This window comes from Chiroxiphia lanceolata, chromosome Z, assembly GCF_009829145.1.
Source record: "Chiroxiphia lanceolata isolate bChiLan1 chromosome Z, bChiLan1.pri, whole genome shotgun sequence".
Taxonomy (NCBI): Eukaryota; Metazoa; Chordata; class Aves; order Passeriformes; family Pipridae; genus Chiroxiphia; species Chiroxiphia lanceolata.
Window position 1 is genome coordinate 58,773,781 of NC_045671.1, and position 17,787 is coordinate 58,791,567.

The 17,787-nt window shown below is 37.2% G+C and overlaps 1 protein-coding gene across 6 annotated transcripts in view; it reads right to left on the reverse strand.

Moving 5' to 3' along the window:
* The window catches only part of CEP120 (centrosomal protein 120), a 64,288-nt gene extending 46,912 nt beyond the window's left edge, over positions 1 to 17,376 (reverse strand). For 2 of the 6 annotated variants that reach the window (XR_004354611.1, XM_032676063.1), the window contains exons 1-12: positions 17,277 to 17,376; positions 15,860 to 16,016; positions 14,888 to 15,002; positions 13,008 to 13,149; positions 10,943 to 11,091; positions 9,604 to 9,801; positions 7,332 to 7,559; positions 6,874 to 7,081; positions 5,683 to 5,793; positions 4,240 to 4,417; positions 2,250 to 2,399; positions 1,230 to 1,412 (exon numbers count right to left, since the gene is read on the reverse strand). Coding sequence is in view for 5 of the 6 variants with exons in the window: in XM_032676063.1 (XP_032531954.1) it covers positions 1,230 to 1,412; positions 2,250 to 2,399; positions 4,240 to 4,417; positions 5,683 to 5,793; positions 6,874 to 7,081; positions 7,332 to 7,559; positions 9,604 to 9,801; positions 10,943 to 11,091; positions 13,008 to 13,149; positions 14,888 to 15,002; positions 15,860 to 16,016; positions 17,277 to 17,328 (1,871 nt within the window). In the remaining variant the exon portion in view is untranslated. Of the gene's footprint in view, positions 1 to 1,229; positions 1,413 to 2,249; positions 2,400 to 4,239; positions 4,418 to 5,682; positions 5,794 to 6,873; positions 7,082 to 7,331; positions 7,560 to 9,603; positions 9,802 to 10,942; positions 11,092 to 13,007; positions 13,150 to 14,887; positions 15,003 to 15,859; positions 16,017 to 17,276 lie in introns of those variants that run through there. The other 4 variants (XM_032676064.1, XM_032676065.1, XM_032676066.1 and 1 more) reach the window with 4 other exon arrangements.
* Positions 17,377 to 17,787: the final 411 nt, after the last annotated feature.

A 17,787-nucleotide genomic window follows, 5' to 3' on the forward strand; every position in this document is an offset into this window, starting at 1 on the left:
CAGATATTTCAACACACTAATTTGGGAAAAAAAGCAACAAACATTTGTACTTCACACAACATTAAAATTAATTACTGCATTAAATTCTTACAACTTTCTATCAGTGACTGACTAAAAAAGAAAACAAATTCATGTTAATGGATCTCAGAAATCTGAGTAAGTGTGTTTAACATACCAGTGTAAAAAGAAGGTTACATCAACACTAGCAAGGATAGGAAGGGATCAGCACAGCAAAATGAAGACCCGATTACATTTTGAGAATGCCATCTAGTGGTTGTTACATTTTGTGCAAAACCAGTTTTCATTTTAACAAACTCTAAGTGAAAGTATGAACCTTAACGTACAGTGAGATCTTAAACTCTCCACAGAGTCAGGTCATGCTGGCTTTCACACAAAAAAGCTTAAACAAAGCCAGTCAATTTTCTATCAGTGTGGGAGGAGGGGTGATATCAATCAGCAACCTGAGATTTCCTGTGAGTCAAATATAGCATGCTTTATTTAACTGTTGCATTAGAGGTTTAAACCTGACTCCAGTGTTAATAGCAATTAAATTTATTCCTAAGGGCATAATCAAGTTCCACCATCACACAGAAAAAGATAAGGGTCTAGATACTGATTGTGAGCACAACTCATCTTCACCAAGAACACAGGTTCTTCATATACATAAAGATCCCATCACTGCTTTATGTAAATGAACATTTATCTTCAGACAGAACATTAACTAATACTGCTCCTTCTGATGCACACAAGCCCAAACCTCTGCTATTATCACAAGGAATAATCCTGAAACAGGAAACCTCTCCATTCTATGGATGTACCTCTCCTCCTAACTTCACTGAAGTCAGTTGCATTTAAAGCATACTATGAACAAAGAATGTTAACTGTTTTCTGGACTATCTGTAGTTAACTTACTCAGAATTACCTCAGTAACATTTCTTCCAATTATTTATCTCTTTAATTGGTCTGTGAATTTTACCCAGGATCTTGATTAAATAAAGACTTACAAAAATGACTTTGGTAGTGGTGTGGGCATTGCACAATATGACTGTGGCAATTTAACTTTTAATCTCTTGGATGCCTTTTCCCCCCCTCTATATTGCAGTACTCTGCAGACTGTTTGCCTAATCAAAAAGCTAAGCAGGAAGAGTTTGTCCTTTTTCAGGTAAATACTAAACAAACAATTCTTCAAAATTTGCTAGAGAGTTAAATATCTTTTTAAATAGCTTTACCCGTGTGCTGCTGTGACACTGACTGTTTCATTACAAGTCTGACGCCAGCATTGTTCACCATTCCCACCCAAGAAGCGAGTTTTTTCTGAAGCCAACACGTTTGAAAGCTGAAGTCTTGCCACCCCTAGAAGTAAATCTTTGGTTGTTTTATCCTTGTGCCACAATTCAACCAGCAGAGGCAATCTGAAACAAACAAGCTCTCTTCGTCAGGCGTCAAAACAAAAGAGGAAGCATTCTTATTCATTTGGGCAAAGAACCTCTAAAAGTAACTTCCCAAACAAGTGATACAATTGTCAAACAATGAGATGAGTTTACTGCTTTTCACTTAGAGGAATGAGACTGAGTGACCTTGTTTGGTTTGGTCAGATTACTGGTCCTTTCTCCAATTATGAGGGAATAACAATGTTACACTGAAAGCAACTGACTGAATAACATTAGTAGAACTCTATCATCTTCATTTATAAATATTTATAAATTAATTTTAGCCACCGTCACTCAAAATACATCTCCCTCCACTTTCTTTTCAAAATATCACTATTTTGATGATTTTTTTTTCCACATTTTAATCATTTTTTGAAAGCCGGTAGAACTCTTTGGAAAACTGTTTCACAGCCCTCAACACTGTGCTCAGCTTTCCAGGTACCTGCTGTATTTTCAAAGACATCATATTTTAATACACAAGCCATTGTGTATTAAAAAATAAAAAAATGATGTATTTTATTTGACGTAGTACTTTGTTACTTTACTGTAACAATTTACAGGAACAGCACTTGTTTCTGTAAGGAACAATCCCTGCACAGGTACGCAGAGATGAAATCAAGAGTTCTAGAGTTCCTCACTTTAAATGTAATTAACAGAGAAACTGGAAGTGCAGGGTATTAAATATTCATTGGCATTAGCACTTGAATTCTTTACTAAATTCTTAAACTGATGATCTTAAGTAAAATACTTGAACTTGAAACTGCATTTACAACAAAAATTAGAAAAGTGTAATTAAGATACAAAATTGCAAGTTACCACCTGAAGAATGTATCTTGAAGCTGATGAGGTATAGTTGCAAAGTCAAATGCACAATATGACTTTGGAAGAAAGACTTCCATGTTCTTTCTGATTTCTACAGGTGGGCTTGTCATAATAGGTGCTGCACTGCCAAAAAATGGATACGAGTACCTAATAAAAACAATAACCAAAATAATAAAATAATAATTATAATTTTTATTATATCTTCTGCAACAAGAAAACCAGTTTAGACATCATCTACTGAAGCATGACTTTGTACTAAAGTTTGGAAAATTTGTACTAGTACATATTACAACAGAATTTAGTTCTCAGGTATTTGTGTTTTCATTTACTTCAGGACTGATCCAGCTTCTTTATATTCGCTGTCATTTTGACAAAAAAGCTTTAATAATCTGTATGTTCCCAACCAGATGAATTTATATTTTATTAAAATTCTGGAATTATTATAAAAAAGTGAGTAGAGAACTAGAAGAAAAATAATATTCACGTGTAGATTGCTGCTTGAGAACATTTACAACTATATTTACAGTGAAGACTGGTCTAACACACAAAAACTGCCAACTAAGTATAAGCATACACAATGTCAGAACCATTTGAAAATTTCATGAACTTTTAATTCCCACACATTAGCTGACTAATAGGAATGTCAAATCATTTTACCAATGAGACTTAAAATGTGACCTGAAACTACTCTACTAGCATAATTCAGTGTATGATAAACTATAACAAAGGGGAGGCCATGAACTTCTTAAACTTCACTTTGTTCAAATTGATGCCAGCTGTCAGTTAAGTTACTAACAAAATAAATGCTGCATCAAATGATGCCACTATATATAAAATTGCATATTTCGACTTCTGTGCAGAACTGTTTAAAGGGCTTGTTTAGACCGAAATAAAATAATGCTTCCAATCTACAGTGAATATGCAATTTTTTACCCTGCAACTTTTCTTAACATTTATGTTTTTGGATGTTTCTCCTCTTCAGTTTCTTGACATATTTATCATTGACTGTAAAAATTCAAGTGCATGAAACAGCAAAACCTATTTGCTGTCACTATTCTGAAAAAAATTAGATTTTTGGAATGTTATGTGAAAAAGCCTTTAAGTGACAAAATTACGTCAATTGTATGACTGCTGCTTTCCACACACTATTTAATAATGTAGCCTCCAGAAAGGCATTGATGCATTCTATATTAGCTGTATTTTGAAATATTCCACCCTTACACCGCACCCCCACCTTTTACTGTACTTAAAACAAAACTAACTCCAAGAATCAACACTACTACTACACTTCCTAGTGACCAGTTAAACTGTCAGCAAACAGGTAAAGCAAATGCAAAGGCATCTCCCTAGCCAGAAATATTCAATGCTCTCACACTGAATCACCATTTAAAGATCATGCGTGCCACAAGGACCCTAATGGAAACTAGAAGGCAAGTGGTGAAAACTTATTAACCAGTGAATTCAAATATACCATCACAGTAACTAATATCCCGTGAATATAAATTTTATTTTTTTAAAAAACATCCATCAAAATCATCCTCTATCTATGAGCCTCTCAGAATGATAATGTATTTACTACACTGATTGATTGTTCACACTAAAACTAGAATGTGCTTCCTTTAGATTCACCATCACACATAAACCAGTGATCTGTCTCTTACTAAAACATTACAAATCACTTCTTTGATCAGCTGGCAGTGTAGCCAGAAAGTAGTGAGACAAGTAATTTTCCTTTTCCTTTAAAGACTGAATGATGTTCCTTATCTTCAGAGCTCAGACGTTCAAGTCTGAGATTTAATACAAATTACAGTGAAAGGTGAAGTTTCACACCATATTTAATGCTTAGTTTAGTGATGAGCCAGAGGATTTTGTTACTGAAAATCATCTACATAAAAGGCATCAAGAAGCATACCACTAGAAATCACTCAGATTATGAAGGCTTTGTATTGAAAAGAAAGATACTTTTATTACCAAGAATAAACTGTACCTTAGAATGCAATTTATTGGAAAACCAACTTCCAGACCACGTATACTTCTTAAGTCTATTGAAAAGCAAAAATGATGAGAGGATGCCGGAATAACAATTTTCTGTGCAGACACAGGTTCAGAAGAACTGGACACACCCACAGGGTTGGGCTGAGATGCTGCTACTGGACCATTATCAGCTGAAAACACAAAAGAGAATTCATGTGCATTTTTTATAATTTGCTCTGCCCAAAATAACAAAATATATCAAAGATTAGTGTCACATTTTGAATGCAAGAAGACAGATTGCTTCCCTAAGAGATTTCGATTCCTCGTAGTATAAATGAATGCTGTGAAAAATAGCCACTCTTTTTGTAAGTTACTGCTTCCAAAGAAAAAACACCAGAAGCCCAGTGTACTTTAAATCTTAATAGAACGTAGTATTTTTCCCTACTTTAATTATCTTCAAAGCTACAGTAGTTTAATGCACTGAAAAAAAATTTTGACTAAGATCCAAGATACCAAATTCTTCTGAAGGATGCTGTAAGACTTAACAGTTTACATTAATTGTTCCTAGCCAACTTGAGGGCATGCAGAAGAAAAAAAAAATTATTTGTAGGAACTTAGGTTGCTTTGAATTAACTAACCTCCTTACTTTGGGACTTAAAAAGACTGAGCACCAGGTCAATTACAGCGCTCATGTAAGGCAGCATCAACTATTGGTCCCAAGCTGAGGCTTAGCTGTTGAAGTAAACTAAAATGCTCTAGGTTAGGTCTGCAAATCACATCTGCTTATGTCACAGAACCCACCTATGTGACATCTGTTTTATACTTTAGGAAGCAGAAGCGACATTGAGTGCCTGTCCAGTTGCACCCAGGCTTCTCATGTCCTTACACTGGGACCCAATACTGCTTTCAAAGAGTAAAACAAACTACAAGTCCTACGGACAGGGTTACCAAAAGGTATCCTCCAAAAATGTTTAAGACATTTTGTTTGTCTTAGAAAGTTATTTGAGCTACTGAGTCCCTACAAAAAGCAAAGAGAGAAAGAAACTGTCAGATGGGAACTTAACTGCCTTTTGTAAGTGCTACTTGTCCTGATACTCTTTCTTCATACTTGTTTAAAATGTTTCCATTTTTGTCATTTTCAAAGAAATACACAATTGACTATTTTTCCTCCTTGTTTCTAGGTGTTTCATGTGCATTAACAGTAACTATGCCAAAAAGAACAATTCCATAATACTTCAACATCAGCTAGTTAACACAACATAAGAATAAAATAATTTTAACTGATTAGGTAAGATGTCAGTAGGTTGATTGGTGCAAAGAAGTCATTGAATGGAATTTTAAGGTCATCACAGATATGAAAACAAGAAGGTTATACAGCTTACTCTTAAAATTCATTTAAGTTGCTACTATATTCAAATGTTATTTAATGTACTAAATTGGATAAATTTTGCATTACTGGGATTTTGCAGATCTAATAGAGGTGACTTTGCTCTGCTCTGCAATTTGAAACCTGGAAGCTCTTCAGTGTACTGCTTGTTAACCTCTTGGCAGCAGCCAGACACCAGCTCTGAAAGAAAAATATGAATGACAAATTTTACATTTTAACACAGTTATAAAATTACTATTACTATTAATAAAAAAGCACAATCCTGGATTTCTTAAACAGAGATTCAAACCAGATGCTGGGTTCACAATACTTTCTTGTTACATTCCATATAAAAAGGGCTTAATCCTTGCTTAGATAAGATCAGTTAGGATTAAAAGGAAACTTGGCTGAATTAGCAGACAAATCCTGAGAGTACATTCTAGGACACAGGTTTTCCTCCACAGAACTGGGTGTCTTTAGCACCAATCGCAAAAGACCAGCAATACAAGTATCACTAGAAAAATAGTAATTCTGCTTTATTCATAAATCATTTCTTAAGAAGACTCATATTCAGTAACGTTTAGCAAAATAACATTCTTTTGAGCTTTATTCTATTACTACAGTATTTCTTCTTCTCTCATCTCTGTTCCTCTTCCACTTCTCCCTGACCCAGTTCTCAAATCAGAAACAAGTCTGAGAAGGCTATTTGGGCTACCAAAGCCAAACAAAAGGATAATACAAAACCAAACCAAAACCAACCAAACAAAAAAACCCAGTTGTTTGGTTTTGTCCAGGAATCTGTATAATATGAACATTTGTCTTCAAAAATTATTATCCACATAGTTCATTCCTTGGAAATTTTAAAAATCCCACATTACCCCTGCCTTTGTATTTAGTAAATGTGAACATTAGATCATTTCATTTACTTATTGAGCAAGTCTGTTTCTTCATAGGCATTTCACTGAGCCTTCTCATTCACAAATTCAGGAAATTCCAAACACTTCTGTTACAATTTTCCAAGCTGATGACCATCCACATCACTTGTAATCTGCACACTACCAAATCGCTATCTGGCTCTTTCAAGTGTTCTCAACAACCATTATGTTCAAATCACAACATTTATCCCCTTATCCCCCTCCTGTTATTTGTTTTATGCAAATAATTCTTACTTGCATGAAATTTATCACTGCAAGTGAGTATAACTTCACAAATATACTGCAAATGAATAGTGCATGATCCAAGACCACATAACAACTGGGCAAAAAACTATATACCACATACCTGTTTTCCTTGGTTTTGTGCCTTTTTCAAACTTAAGACTTTCCACTTCACTTTCTGTTGCCACATCTTCTTTTGAAGAACATTGATCAGCTTGAGATGGGACCTTCTGAGATCTCTGCTGCAGGCTCTCTGTTTTTCCACTAACAGGTGAAAGAATTTTCTCCTGTGGCTGTTTAGATTCAGTTGGAGCATTTAAGGGAATCAAAAGCTGAATGAAGTGATATAGTTTTCTTATGGATCATGGATTGCACTGAAAAATTCTGTCTACAACACTTTCAGAGTTTGAGACTATTTTTCAGATATAGAAAAATAACTCTATGAAAGGATTATTTCATATAAAGCAATTAATTATTTCAGGTTTTCTTTTACGTTTTTCTTTTACTTTAGAAACACCAATTATTTTTTAACATGAAACTGTGCAACAGTGTTTAAACCAGCAATAAATGGGTAAGCTATACCTGGGCAGTCATGTTCTCCCTTTGAAGAACTACAGATACCCCAAGAGTAGGAGCCAGATCCAAAGGCAACTGTGGTAGCTTCTGTTTAGCTCTATTTGGTGGAACAAGGACAAATGATCCTTCTATTGCCACAGGGTGTTGATCAATCTCCACATTTCCTTTCTTCAGTAGTCCAGATAAGGGTATTTCAGTGCTTCCAAGAGAGTGGTCCCCACAGCAAAGATGGATCTGTACACACACAGAGGTGCTAGAAAGTATCTGGTATGTGCAATTTTCACTTGAACTGTCTGCACACCCTCCACTAAAGGTAGCATATATGCAACAAGTTATCATCCCTAGCCTAGTCCCTGTATGCTGAGAATATGAGCAGCTATGAAATGTCAATATTTGCCCACTGCTAGGGTAGTAGCAGATCACTGTACTCCCCTTCTGAGGACCTCTCATATCATTCCTTCCGTAGGACAAATTCAATAGCCTGTGGCTTCTAAACACAGAACAGATTCTTCCCCTTAACACATAGGCATATAAAATGCATGACTGCAAGGTAAAGAAAGAAGTTATTTGAAAGCTCAGACTTTGTGCGTGGATTCAGCCACCACTTAAGCAGCAAGGATTTTTGGAATTAACTAGCTGTTCTTAATTCCTGGTAAGCACCATTATTCTTCTTTGAAAACTTGACTCAACTGCTTCCTCCTTACACAGCTTAATATTTATAAATCTAAGTAAAAGACGTATTTTAAGAAAAAAAAAAAACCAAACAAAACCACAACACACTCTAAGGTAATCTATTTTGCTCAAAGTTACTCTTTGAAACTTACAAACCAACTTACTCTTTACCAAATAAAGGTCACTCCAGCTTTGATTTAGCAGATCTTTAATATTTATTACACTTAAGGAAAACTTCCATGCTAAAGAGTGTCAGCTGTGAATATACACACCTCTGTGTGTGTATATATATACATATATACAAATACAATCATACATTACATATATACACACTCCAGTCTGACAACTAGCACCTTTTACAACTAAACTCTACATTTGTGGAAAAACATATTAAAATTAAGAATCTGAAGACAGTGCTCCAACCCTATATCCTAAATTTTAAGAAGTTGAATGAGAAATCGGAGAAAGAAAACTGTAAATCAAAATGTGGATCTGACCTCATGACAATTCTTGTTCAAAAAGTCATTCTTTAAACATGATGCAGGCATGTATAATTCTCTGTATCAGTATATATGACATGACATATATGTATAATATATGCTATATTACTTTGTTTCAAGACTAATATTGAATTCCAAACATATCAGTGCATAGATTTCTCCAAAAACTGAAAAATATTTAAAGTAGAGAGAAAAAAATCTGAAACAATATAAGATTTAAACAAAAACATTCTTAATCTATGCTGGATAACAAAACTAGAATAGTCTCTACAAACTTTGAGGAAAATAATTTTAAAAGGGTCAAGATCCAAGACTTCATACAACTAATACTGTCTTATTTACCAGCTACACTAATAGAAACTCTATACTACCCTTATTCAACCAGTCTCTTGTAATTAGTTAAGTGTGAGCTATGCACAGATTGTCATACTCTAAATACTACCTAATATTTAGAATCATATAATCATTTAGGTTGCAAAAGACCCTTAAGGTCACTGAGTCCAACTGCCAACCTAACTCTGCCAACTCCACCACTAAACCACGTCCCCCATTTAAAGGCATAGCTAAAGATAAGCAATATCCCATAACAGCCCAAATATGTCTGTAGTGCATTTAAAAACAGCATTTGGCTAAGGAGCAGGGAAAAAAGCCAGACTTCCCTTCTTACTCACAGCGAGTGCTGAGGACAGTGACTTTAGAACTTAGGCAAGAATGACCTGAGCAGCTGGCATGGGATTAGCACAGGCAGCACAAAGCGGGACTCAGGGTTGCAGATGGTCTGATTGCAGTGAAGGTCCCAGAGCTCAGAGCTCTTGAGAATTAGCTCTTTTGGTTTATCATGTTCCAGCAACACCGTTTATCATGACATGTAAATTAGCCTACCATGGCAACTATATTATGAAGTCTGTATTCCATTTGAGATGGGAAACTTGCTGCTAGGGTTTCCCTCATATCAGCAAGAGAATGAACTTCTATTTGGGCCAAACTACTGCAATACAATCTTAGTTTTGGAAACAAAAATGCTTCCCAGATTCAGCCTGAGACATATTCTATTTCTTTTATTTTCATTATTTATTTTCATTCACATTTGAGATTAAACAGCTTACCTGCAATTTTGACTGTGTACAAAGATAAACCTGAAGGGCATCAACTGTACTACGTATTCGAACAGAAGCTCTTTCTGGCTCAAAGTTTGGATTAATTAAATCAGTGAAAGGTTCATTTGTGACATCATTTCCCAGTAATGAGTAGTAGAAAAAAAACTCAGGTTGTCGTTCAGGAAGCTTCATAGTACTAGGAACTAACTGAAAGAGATTCAGAAGAGAATAATGCATCTCCTTCACTGATGTAGAGTTACAGTAATTCTTCTGTAGACAGTTTAAATTGATCTCAAACTACCAGGCAGCTGACCTAAGTCCTAGCTTGCACTAAACAAATGAGATAACTTTTAAATACCCAAACTGAAGTTAAAAAAAAAAAAAATCAAACAATTTACAAGCATAACAATAACTCGCAAAATGACCAATTTTGAATTACCTTTAAGATTTGGCAGCACTAAGGCTGTAACTGACATCATATATTCAGTAACATCAAGCACTGCACAAATACTTAGAAATTAGCAGTGTCTTCATAAAATATTGATAAGGTAAACAAATAATGCAGATTAGATACTGAGTTATTATATAACTTATGTGATTGAATAAGAGACTGAAACAGACAAACAGCTACTTCATCCTGTAGCCAACTGCAACTGTCAGCTCAATGCCTAAAAAGGCACAAGCCACCCCAGAAAGACCACAATAAATTTACTTCTTAAGGTCCTACACTTTTTATGTGGGAAATTATTTTCCCTGAAAAAAAGAAAGATAACAAGACCGAGGAGAGTTTACCATACACTGTGAGTTCCAGATCAATTAAAACCATGCTGGCTTGGAGTCATGACTTTCATGGTAACTTGAGTATATCAGATAACATGTATCAGTGTGGTAGAGTTCAGCATAAACATAGTACCTGAGGTCTAAAGCTGAAACAATTATTAGCACAGCACTTCATCCAAGCTAATAAGTTCTTCCCTTAGGCAACATATAAATTCTACTGTTTCAACTATCTTACATATTTGAAAAATATTTCACTTTGTTTGAACTTCAGCAAATGGGCACCACACTGAAGACTGGTATGGTCCATATACACACATTTTACACTATATTGCAACACAGAAGTACATATGATTTAAAGTAAATGCAACTTTAGCACTCCAAACAAATTATGTTTCATCTGTAATTTGACATACATAGTTTTAAAATGAAAACTAATGTATATAAAGTCAATATAGGACAAGGCTATTTATTGCAAGAAACTTAGAAAACAATTAAAAACCCTTACTACAAATAAAACATGTGAAGGTGCAAATACAAAGGTAGGATAGTACATAGCAAGGAAACAGACCTGTTCCAACTGTGTGGCAAATGCAATGGTTACAGACAAGACAAAGTAGTCTCTGCAATACTCTGCTGGTCCAATTTGATGATAGCCCTCTTCTTCATTCAACACTGGTATAACGCTTTTAGGGTCTAACCCAGGAAAAAGAGTAACTACTAAGAGAGAAGAAAAAAAAACGTAAGCAACTACTGATCTTATTAATTGCTGCAGCAATCTGATTCTAATTTTACACTTCAGTATCACACACGTGGAGAGAAAACTGCAAATAAAGATCTTAATGCCTGGTAGCACAGCATCGCAAAACACAAAAAAAGTCCCTAGGTATACTTAGGTATAGCTACAAAAAAATTCTCAAATAAATTTCTATTCAGTGGGCACAGATGTGATTTTGAACACTATGCTAAACAGAATTCTAGTGCATGTTTTTGTTAAGTGTTACAGTGAGTGACATTATAGTGACTGGAAGATTACTTCACCAGGCTAGAGTCTATCATGCTGGTTTTTTATTTTGCTCATTAAAGGAAATGCAAGACAGTAACTGTATATGACAACCTATTGAAAAAGTATGACGTGCCATTCCACAGACTTTTGGAATGTGCCATTTAAAGATTTTTCATCTGAACTCTTCAGTGCATAAAACACATGAATTCTAAAAGGAAAACTGCCTAACTAGACTAGAACTGGGTAATCCAGCTTTGTCATATCCAGTGTCTGGAACATTAACTTTACATCATTGAAAACCCACACATTTTTTTTCCTCCATTACCTAAATATGGTACTGACCAATCTTAAGGTGACAGAAGGAAATAAAAAGTTGGCAAACCTGTTGGTAGCAATTATTTCACAGAAAACATGAAGTAGAAAACAGTGCTGGGTGAAGGCAGAAGGGTTTTCTTGTATTTTCTGCCAATGTCATGAGGGGTAGAAGAGCTTGCAATATCTCAAGGCAAGTGCAGACTAATGAACCATTTACAGTAGTTCCTTGCCTCTTTTACAAACTTTACAGGGTTGCACTGTGAACCTGAAGGCTGTGTAATTACACTGAAACTTAAATACTGTCTTAACCCATCTTGAAATGAAGCCAAGTCAGTGAAGTCTGGGCCAGAAACCTTGTAAAAGACTTACTGCTACTGACCACTTTGTGTTTACAAAATCACAGCCATAGATCATAAGCAGATAATGAATTTAGAATTAGGGAAAAGTTACCCTCATGGTAAGAACACAAAGTATCATAAAATCAGTAGGAGAAAATCCACTAATTGGTACCAGAGGCTCATTTTTCAGAAATTAAGTAGATAGGCTTTTGGATAGGAGATAAGGGAGGGGGGGATGTAATTATGGGTTTGGGGGTTTTCTTGAAGGTCTTTTAAATAGCTTCTAAGACTTTGGCTTTGTTTTTTAAAAACCATTAACTCGCACTAAAAAAAAAAAAGAAAATCACAGATAAAAAAAAAAATGACTGAAAGGCACAGCACAAAGCTATATACCAGTGTTAACATCTGAGTTCCAATAGATTTTTGACACATTTTTGACCCAATAGGTTTTTGACACATTTCACATTTCTTTTGAGAGAAATGAGCAAAGGAATTCAGAAGCAGAATGAATCCCAACAGTAAGCAGACACTACCAGAAAAAATCCTTAACAATAGGTCATGATCTAAGCACTGAAAGATTAGAAGAAAAACCCATCAAAAAAGCCAGAAGCCTACCCAACAAATGAAACACTTTACTATTTTACAATTCCAAGCCCAAACTACTGAAACTTTACCTTCTGTAAAGAAGTTCCTTTGTTATTTCTTACATTACAGAACTTTCTAAAACCCAGAAATACAAGCAAAATGCCCATGGGAGTTAAGTGATTTCCACTGTAAAATGCAGCTTGTCGTACAACTACCACAGTAAAGCATCCTTGAAAAATTTATTACTACGAGGTACATTAATCAGCTGCAAAGGAGTTGCATTGAAACTGCTGTGAAATTAAATTTGAGACTTAACACATTTGCAACAAGTCATATGTCCATCTGGCACAGGAACATTTTAAATTCAGTGTGAATGATATTATGTTACTTACCCTTTCCTTCTCTAGGGGGTGCCTCCTTGGCTTTAAAATCATCAACCAGTGCTTTTGAATCAGTCTCCAACACAACACCTATTTGTATTTCAGGTTTAAATTTAGGGTACTTGTTACTAAGCAAAGGATACCATTTGGGTGCCTACATAATTAAAATCAAAAATAAAAACCAAAAGTACTTTAAAACCCAAGAAAGATAACATACTATTATTATAGAAAACTCGATCTTGATCTAGCACTTCATCATCTACAGAAATATACCTTGGTTTTTATTTCTAAAAATTTGATCTATTTTGAGTACACTATTATCATGAATCACAGAATCAACCAGATTGGAAAAGATCTCTAAAATCATCAAGTTTAACCCTTGATCCAACACTGCCATGGTTACTAGACCATGGCACTAAGTGCCACATCCAGTCTCATCTTAAAAACCTCCAGGGACAGTGAATCCACCACCTCCCTGGGCAGCCCATTCCAATGCCTAATTACCTTCTCTGTAAAAAATTTCTTCCTAATATCCAACCTAAAGCTCCTCTGGTAGAGCTTAAGACCATGCCCTCTTGTCCTACTGCTGGTTGCCTGGGGGAAGAGACCAACCCCCACCTGGCTACAACCACCTTTCAGGTAGTTGTAGGGAGTGATGAGCCTGAGCCTCCTCTTCTCCAGGATAAACAACCCCAGTTCCCTTAGTCTCTCCTCAAAGGACTTGTGCTCGAGTCCCTTCACCAGCCTCGTTGCTCTTCTCTGGACCTGCTCCAGCACCTCAATATCCTTCCTGAACTGAGGGGTCCAGAACTGGACACAGTACTCAGAGTGTGGCTTCACCAGCACTGAGTACAGGAGCAGAATCACTTCCCTAGTCCTGCTGGCCACACTGTTCCTGATCCAGGCCAGGATGCCATTGGCCTTCTTGGCCACCTGGGCACACTGCTGGCTCATGTTCCGCTTCCTGTCAATCCAAACTCCCAGGTCCCTTTCTGCCTGGCTGCTCTCCAGCCACTCTGTGCCCAGCCTGTAGCGCTGCAGGGGGTTGTTGTGGCCAAAGTGCAGGACCCGGCACTTGGCCTTGTGGAACTTCATACTGTTGGATATTAAACAGAATTGGGCCCAACACTGATCCCTGGGGGACACCACTAGCGACTGGCCACCACCTGGATGCAGCACTGTTCACCACCACTCTCTGTATTATATGAACAGATTCTGTAGAATGGTTCCCAGAAGACTAGCTGAACATACTCTTTTCCACCAAATTGTACACTGAACAAGTTAGGAAGAGAAATATGCAATAAATCTTTAATTAGAAGAGAAAACCTTCAAGTCCTCAACTGAAAGTGCACAGTATGTATTGCACTGCAAATGTATGCATTGCAAATCCTTAAGAAGAGTAATGTCAAAATAATACCGGGTCCTGTATTGTGCTTACTCTGTGCTGTAATAAGGGGCTAGAAATAATTGCCTAACACATCTTCCACTGAGGTCCATCAAAAAAAAAAAAAAAAGAAGACTTGATTTGATGATGGAGGCTCAATTCAATTGTTCAATATCTATTGCTTAGATAATTTTTTCTGGGTGGTTAAAAAATGAAATTGTGTAGAATTATTAGCTGCAAGTGATCCAATTATCAAATTCAGAAGTAAGCAAGATTAGTACAGCAACACTTTCATTTGTTTATGTTCTCAGAGTCAAGAAAGAGACTCCTATAAAGAAAAAAAAAAGAAAGAAAAAGTACTAACCCCCCCACATGATCACCATACATGATCAGGTAGAGTCAGTCTCCAAAACAAGACTCAAAAGTTTAGCCTGTGCCTTAATTCAAATTGTAGTAACAGTCCTGTTGTCAAAACATAATTTTTAAAGCTTTATACATCATGATATACCTGTTTCTTTTCCTGTGCAGCTCTCAAATCAAGAACAATATAGCCTATATTCTCTTTAGCTGAAGACACGGGATCCAACGCAAAACACTGGAGTTTGATAGGTGTACGCTGCAGCCTGAAAGAGCAACTCAGTTGAAATACTAAAAGTCATCTCTGCAATTAGTTCTGAAATATAATTAATAAGTTTCAAGCACACCAATGACATAAAAATTATTTTTTATATAACTAGTTTCATTAGGTAAGAAACTGAATTTATATTGAATGTATTGTAGCTTCATCATTAAGTGAGAGAATGAATCAAGTGGTTTAACTTTGTAAAAGGAGCGTCCTTGAGCCTGAGTCTCCAGTGTTATTAAAAAGACAATAGCAACAAATAAATACAAACTCATCCACATACAAGAAATAAGCATAGCACCTCACAAGAAATTTGAATTTCACTTGTAAAGGCATCTTAAAAATAGGACTTACGGAGAAAGTTTTGTGTAAAATCCCTAACTACATACAGGCACAGATAAGGTGTCTAGCACATGGTACATGCAGGCATCTTTCTCTTGTCAAACAAAGAAAATATGGCCTCTTTAATTTCTTTGGAAATAAGGTTGTAGTATTACAAACTGTAAGTTAAAACCAAATGTTCAATTTCTCAGCTGTTCTCCCTGACATTTTCAAAAGCCAGAAAAGCCTATACAAAGTAAGTTAATTTCATGTCACGGTATACATAAGAAAGCTTGAATCCAATGCTTGAATTATAGCATTAATAATTTGTTCTAAGTTCCTGTGGGTTTTGTTTCAGTGGTGTAATACTACATACAGTACCTCTTTTTGTTATGGCAACATTATGCTAGATTAAAGTAAAAGAAAGTTTCTAAAAACCAATTTAGTTGACAGTAACACAAAAATTGCATTTCAGAAACCGTAAAGACAAGAAAATCAAATTTTATTTCCAAATTAGATTTAACTTTTTAACATTACCTGTGCTGATGAAGTGCTTTCCTATCAAGTTCCCAAGCCAATTCTGTAGCAAATTCTGGCTGATCAGTATGCTCTATGGGATCAGTAGCCAACTGTTCGCCATCAAACTTTGCTTCAACTACAAGACTGTGCTTGGGTCGTTTTGGAAAACACCGCCCTGTAAAACAGTGTACCTGCCATGTGCCATCACTAAGAAAGAAGCAAGAGCCCAGATTTATATCATAAACCGATTACATAAAATTAACTTCCTGTACCATATTCCCTCCACTTACTCAAAGAGCTCAGATTTATGCCATAAAGCGATTATATACAATTAATTTCCTGTATAACTTTCCCTACACTTACTCTAAAGCCGTTCTTTACATTAAAAGGAAAAAGCCTTCACACTGTGCAGAAGTATGAAAGAAGAACATAACATGAAACACACTATTTGTGAAGCATCCAGAAACAAGGCATTAAGTAACAAAGAACAGAGAGAAAGAAGCTAGGCAATTGGTATGATTTGAGAAATTTATGATTGGTAATAAATAACTGAGCAGGTGAAAGAAAGCAATGGACTGTTTTGCTTCAACTGCAGATATTATGACTGCCCCACACCTAAGTAGCAGAATATGATCTTATAAAAGTAGTAAAAGGTATTTTACCAGCCACTTTCTGGAAAAAAAAAAGTCACTACCAGATTAGGAAAGAGTCTAAAACTGTATGATTTGGCCTGGGTTCAACATCATCTTGTATTCTGATTAACAATTTAAATGACTGGAGAAAGTGAACGCTTAAAATTTACTTATATCACAGTGTGGGGAGAGGACTATGGGCATTTTAGGGAACAGGAACTTATTTCTAAGCTCCTTTGGCAAACTACATAAATGGACAGAGAGTTAACGGGATTTACTTGCCACAGAGAAACCACTCCACCAAAAAAACCCAAACAACCAGGAAACAACTCGAAACAAAAAAAGACAGCCCCCGGACTCACACACTAATTAGACCACAGCAAGTAAAATCTGTAGAAATACAAGATGAAGAACGAATAGCATTCAAGCCAACACTACATAAAAACTTACAGTAGATTTCTAATAAGGATAGAAACACCAGAATACTGCTTAAAAATAAAGTAATAATAATAATAATTAAAAAATCAAGGCAGGACGGTTGCTTTCCTCATTCATTTTAAATAATACATTGGGTAAATACCTCCAAATTCGAGTTGGGGGTAGCCAGCCCTAGCTTTAAGATACGTACGTCCACAGTTTTACTAACATAGCCTGATTATTCAGTGTTGCTTGGCTTTCGCCACTCACGCCACCAGAGCAAACACCTCCGGAGGCAGCGAGCACCCCTCCCTCACATTCCCTTCGGCATGGAGACGACGAGCAGCCCCCGGGAGGCCGCGGCCGTCCCGCCCCCACCCGGTTACCTTCCAGCACAGAGACGACGATCAGCAGCCGATCGGCGGCTCTGGAGACCATCTCCCCGCTCCCCCCGGGGGCCTCCAGCGCCGAGACCCCTGGAGCCGCTCCGCCCGCGCTGCCGCCGCTCGCCGCCCTTTTGCCGCCCCGGAGCCTTTAAACACCAACCGCCGCCGCGCTTCCGCCTGGCAACGCCGGCCCCGCCCGCCCCGGGACCCGCTTCCGCCGCCACCACGGCCCCCGCACCGCCCCTGAACCTCCCCTGAGCCGGCACCGCCCCCGCACCGCCCCTGAACCTCCCCTGAGCCGGCACTATCCCCACACCGCACCCACTCCGCCCCGGCACCGCTCCTGCACGGCTCCTGAGCCGGTACCGCCCCGGCACCGCCCCCGTACCGCTCCCACACAGACCCGGCACCGTCTCGACACTGCCCCTGCGCCGCTCCTGCCCCGCCCCGACATCGCCCCTGCCCCGGCAGCAGCACCGCCTCTACCCCCGCACCGCGCCCGCACCGCTCC